The sequence below is a fragment of the Heterocephalus glaber genome, unplaced genomic scaffold (assembly GCF_053883595.1).
Source record: "Heterocephalus glaber isolate CG9 unplaced genomic scaffold, H.glaber_assembly_v1.0 deba00000347, whole genome shotgun sequence".
Lineage (NCBI taxonomy): Eukaryota > Metazoa > Chordata > Mammalia > Rodentia > Bathyergidae > Heterocephalus > Heterocephalus glaber.
The window spans coordinates 37,645,824-37,651,823 of NW_028258143.1; the positions used below are offsets into that span (position 1 = coordinate 37,645,824).

The following is a 6,000-nucleotide window of genomic DNA, read 5'->3' on the forward strand; positions in this document are numbered from 1 at the left end:
GCTCAGCCGGGTCAAAATGAAGTTGGAGGTTTCTGTTTCAAAGTGTTACTGTGTCATCATGTCAAGAACAGCTGCTCATATAAATTCCACCACTGGCGAATACATGTTCCTAAATGGCCAGTATGATTAACACTGTAATTTATAAAAGTGGCCAGGTCAAAAGTGAGGGAGGCAACCATATAAGAAAACCAATTTAAAAGATTATTTTTTTTAAAGCTACCATGAATTCCTTTACCATATAACCAGACTTTTCTGAAAATTTAGAATTAATAATGTAGATAACAATAGACATTATTTATGTGGGACACAAAAGAAGTAAAAGTTTCCTAAAATAATTTAAGAACAACTGCATTGTAGAGGAAAGGTTGTTGTAAGGTTCAACTTTAATAGCTACTTGTCTACTATATTGACACATTAGCTCTGTATTGAACATTTTCTCTTAGATTTCCAATTTTGAGGAAACAATCAAACATGAATGGAAGATCTATATTTTTTCATTTTTCCACATTTCAATGTCAAAAGTTTCCATGCCTTGTCAAGAACATAATAAGGCATGTTATTATGTTGGTACAGTATTCTCAGGGTCTCTGAAACTTTCTGTAGATTCTGTCACACAACAAAATACACATTTCCAGTCTAGATTTAAAAAAACAACTGGTTCTGTTTTTTAAAATGCCTGTAGCCCAGTGATTAGCTCCTGTACATAAAAAGTCAGTCTATAGGAGTAATTTCATATGTGCCCAGTCAAAGGTGTGATAACTGAAAGACTGTGTTTGGGTTTTTGTGGTTTGGGGGGTAAATTCTGTTAGTCAAGAGCACATTCAGACTCTCAAGATAGCGTTTTCACCCGTTTCTTATACAGGCTTTCCCGTGGTCACTTTTCTTCCTAACTCGAAATGCACGTATGCCTCCCTGTCCCACAGTGTTCCTGACAAGCTCAAGGTTAATTCTGATTTCCTAAAAGACAACTAGAATGCTTTAATTCTCAGATATCATCAATTAGTCCTTTCTAGTGATCAATTTTTTACATGGATGTTGTATTTAGTGCTTCTCCCAGGCCATATGAAACACTAAAATCTTCTACATGACAGCAATCATACTATTCAAAACATTCTCCTGCACATGTCACTATGAGGAAAACTACCCAGTTATTAATGTCAAACAGATTGTCATTTGGGAAAACAAAAATGAATTAAAATCAGCTTCGGACAAAGTACAGCTCTATGGAAAAACACCAGGTTTTTATGTGCAAATGTCTTTAATCTCTGATTGAAATGTTTAAAGAACGAGTTAGCAGGGAATCTGTTCCCGGTCTATAAAATCCAGAACAATGTAATGAAAATAGTTTCCGAGACGAAAGGTCTTTGGTCACAGCTGACTGATTTTACCAAACATGCATGTGCCCCACTTTCTAGTAAACCCTGTGAAGAAACGTCAGGATTCTAGCTTGGGTCAGGGGCTCTATTTAACCTATCAAGGCACAGACCTGTCTGTTATAAACGCTAGGGCGCCTGTCAGAATTTTTTCCCCTGAAACTCTGAGGAAAAATCGTACCTCGAAAGCAATATGCGTTGCAACCCACGCAGATTTAAGCTCGTACTCCTGCCTCCCTAGCCTGGCACAAGAGGCTCCTGGGCTATCCTTCACGCACTAGAACTCACCCTAAATCGCCATCCCACCACCACCGCGCCACCATTCTAGCCCAGCTCGGCTCGGCACCCAGCGCCCCGGAGCGTACCTGCAGCCCCGCGAGCCTCCGGGAGTCAGCTCACGGTGCCACCCCGCTGCCAGGCAGGCACGCACCGCCCAAGACTCGCCTACTCCCTCCGGGGCCAACTGCCCCCAGCTCAGTCAGCCACCCTCCGCTGCTACCCACACCCCACGCTCCTCTTTCTCCCTCCGGCCCGGGCTCCGTCCACGTCGCACCTGTCTACCCCGGGCTGCCAGACGTCGGGTGCCCACGCGCGCCTCAGCCCGCGCCCCTCGGCCCACCTGCGCTTTCCCCGCGTCCTGCAGACGGCCGTGCCTCGGGACGCCCTCTTACCCGCACCGCTCCCCGCTCCCACCCCGTACCTGCCGAGAGCTCGGCGCCCACGGCCAGCAGCAGCAGCGCCGGGCGGAGCGCGGGGGCCATGGCCACCAGGCGGGCGCCGGGCCGGGACCCCGACGGCACGGGCCGCTTTGAAGTTCCCGGGGCGCGGGAGGCGCGCAGCCCGACACCCTGCGGAAGGGAGCGCCGGCTCTAGTCAGCGGGCGCCCCGCTCTCCGCCTCCCCATCCCACGCCCCCCGCGCCGGGAGCCTCGCTCCTGCCACTGGCCCCGCAGCCGCGGGGAGGGGGCGGGGGAGCCCGCGGAGCCCGCCTTGCAGTCTCCGCCCGCCGCCCTCTGGGCCGCCCGGCCGGGCTGCGGGGCCGGCGATCGCCGGGTCGGGCGGCTCGGAGCCCGCAGGCGGAGATACTCGGGTCTGGAGGGAAGGGAAAGCCCCCCTGAGACTTTAGGGAAACTTCAAACTCTGCCGCAGTTGCTTTCTGGGGATCTGCTCTACAGTGTCCTCCAGAACATCAACCCTTCGGTCTCTTGATGTTCCTTTATTCATCCAGTGTCCCTACATCTAACCGGGCTGTGCAGTGAGAATAGCTCCCGCATTCCCGCGGACTCGTCCCACCGCCACATCCAGGCTCAGCAAGGGTCTGTGGAAGTGCGCCCTCTCTGTCCATCCCTGGAAATGACCGATTGTCCAACTGCCTTTGGCACCTACAGTTTTGGGGCAACAAACTTGATCTCTGATGCCTCCTAGAAACCTCTGTTCCAAGAATGGCGGCCAAGACTGGTCTACCTGCACCAGGTGATGTGGCCATCTGCAGTGTGTAAAGGAGTTAAAAGATCTGACCTCTGAGTGATCTCTCGAAGGTTGTTACAATTTCAGCAATAGGAGGATGGATGGAGGGGCTCACAGGGTATGATTAAGGGAAGGGGAAGAATCGTTTTAACTAAATAATATATTAGAAACTTGCTTAAGTATCGTCTGAATCTCTACAAGCTTATTTTCAAGTCGGCATGGTTCCCGTCTATATTGCCTAGTAATTCAAAACATAAGGGCATAAGAGTGAATGGTGTTATTTTCACCTGAACAACATTAAAGAAAAAAAAAAACAGAACACGAAACTAGTGCTATGACTGCAGTTAGAAGATTCCCTGGAAGATGACTGAGTCCCTGAAAGATGATTAGTAATTGCTTTAGAGAAAAGGACCACACACTTCTTCATCTAGCTCAGCACTACATGAGGAGGGAGTTCTTTCCGCGGTCTGTGAAAGGCCTATTGTAAGATGGTGTGTATAAATTACCATCCTGTCAATGGATCACAATATTTGAGGCAGGATGGTTGTTAGGCTCTGAGGCATGAAGGTGACAGCCCCAGGCTGTCTTCCTCCATAACCTTGGATGAATCAAAATATTCTTATGTATAAAAAGTTTGGTCCCATTTTATCCTGGATCCAAACAAACAAAAAAAATAGAGATGTGGGACAAGACTGAGCCCTTCCAGACACCCACAAAACAGATGCTTTAAAAAGGCAAGAAAATGCGGGGACACATTATATTTTGTCTGATTTGGCTTGCTCATTATTTGGTAACTGTACCTTGGATTGGAATCAGCAGGTGGATCATGAGAAGGGAGCTTGAGCTTTTGCAGAATTTAGTATATTCTGTGGTTCTGCTTCCTTAAAAATAAATGGAACTTAATTCCTATTTCTTATCACTACAACTGGCTCAAAAAATGTAGTGTGTGAGAAGCACTGTTAAACCATAGTCACTAAGCTACTGTCAGGAATCTCCTCTCTGAATATTTATTTTATCTCAAATACAGTAAACAACATCTCTTCCAAATTGTAAAACTCTTATTTTTCTAATGAAATAAGGTTACTATCCCAAGAAGTCTAACGTTGAATAACTTCAATATTCTAAACAAACAATACTTTCCTCTTAGTCTAATGGCACATTGTCAATATGGTATCCATTAACCACATGTGGATATTGAGCGCTTGAAATGTGCCCAGACCAAACTGACATGTATTGTAGATATAAAATACCTGCTAGATTTACAAAATGCTTAGTACAAAAACAATAATGTACAATACATTATTAATAACTTTTACATTACTCAAAAGTTGAAGTGATAATATTTGAGACAGATTAGATTAAACAAAGTACAGTTGTGTGATGTCTCTATAATGGTCTTCATATAAAACAGTGATCCTATATGATTATAATGGAGCTGCAAAATTCCTATTGCCTAGTAACAGCATAGCCATCATAAAATTATAGCACAACACATTATTCATGATATTTATGGTAAAGCTAGTGTAAACAAACCTGCTTCATTGCCAGTCATATAAAAGTGTAGCACACACAGTTATGTACAGTTCATAATACTAGATAATGATAAACAACTGTTACTGGCTATGCAGCATTTACTGTATTACACTTTTTATCTTTAAAGTGTACTACATAGGTTAACTGTTAAGCAGCTTCAGCCAGGTCAAGCGGAATTTCAGAAGGCAGCACTGTTATCTTGGAAGATGACAGCTGCATACCTGTTGTTGCCCCTGAGGACCTCCCAGAGGAACAAGATCTGGAGGTGGAGGACAGTGACACTGATGATCATGACCCTGTGTACGCCTTGTACCTTAATTTTTAATAAAAATCTTTGAAAAGTAGAACAAACAAATTGTAAAAATCAAAAACTTACAGAATAGAGATAGAAAGAGATAGAGACACAAAATATACAAAGATACAAAGAGTTAAAGACATTATATTACAATGACACATACCTACCCATTTTTATACCAGCACAATTCATAACAGCTAAATCCTGGAAGTCACTTATATGTCTATAAACAGATAAATGGTTAAAAAAAATATGGTATTTACACACAATGAAGTACAAGTCTGCCATTAAAAAAAGATAAACTGGAGTCATTTGGAGGAAAATCACTGCATCTTGAGAGCATAATGTTAAATAAATGAGAGTATAATGAAATAAAGCAGATACATGAGTTTAAATATCACATGATTTCTCATGAGAAACCCAGAATATAGCAAAATAAAAAATAGAGAAGAGAAAGTAGAGACAGAGATTATTTTCAAAGAGGAAAGGGATCAAGAGATGGAAGGAGGGGAGGGAAAGAGATTTTGAAAAAGAATTAATATGTGTTATGCACATGTACCAACTCCCTGCAAAGAATGTAAACATTATGTACTACACACAGGTACTAATAAAAAGAAAGTAGTAGGTGCCTTGCCATCAATATATGGTCAGCCAAGGAAGGAACCAGTATCTTTCAAATTCTTGTTGCAAAATTTTGAGACAAAACAAAGAAGCTAATATGTCAAAAATTAAGTTTTTTATTTGTGAGAGTGTTTTAAATGAGGTCTTCACATGCCATATTCCTCATGTAATTGTGCATGTTCTAATGTCAATACTGTGAACATTTTTAAAGTAAGGCATTAAACACTCACAATGTACTAAATCCCCCAAACTAGCAAATTATGAATTTGGCAATTATAAATATCTGTTATATACTTCAGTCTTTAATGTCACCTTCGTGGCACTCTTCCTTTTAATAACTTTCTCTTAATAATATGTCTCAGTGTAAACTTGATTGACCCACACACATGCACACACACACACACACACACACACATACACACACCTTTATAGAAATGAATCCAGTCTGAATCTATGGCTATTATTAAGAAAATACTCTTTGTAACATATTAAGCTGCTCCTGTTATTCAATATAAACATACAAATACATCACTCAAACTGTGATATAACATGTATTTCACACTTTTGTACATAAAAAAAAATTACATGCAAATTTTTTAATTTCACTAGAAAAAAATTTACATCCAAATGTGTGTCTCAAGATTTAACATCCTCTTCTTAATGATCTAGTTGTATATATGCATTACATCGCAACACTACATCATGATTCTTA

At 42.1% G+C, this 6,000-nt stretch overlaps 1 protein-coding gene across 1 annotated transcript in view; it reads right to left on the minus strand.

Annotated features, from left to right (window-relative positions):
• Acvr1c (activin A receptor type 1C) overlaps nucleotides 1–2,243 on the minus strand; it is a 109,905-nt gene extending 107,662 nt beyond the window's left edge. The window contains exon 1 of the mRNA XM_004835920.3: nucleotides 2,074–2,243. Coding sequence (XP_004835977.2) covers nucleotides 2,074–2,134 — 61 coding nt within the window. The 5' untranslated portion in view covers nucleotides 2,135–2,243. The remainder of the gene's footprint in view (nucleotides 1–2,073) is intronic.
• Between the last annotated feature and the right edge of the window lie 3,757 nt (nucleotides 2,244–6,000).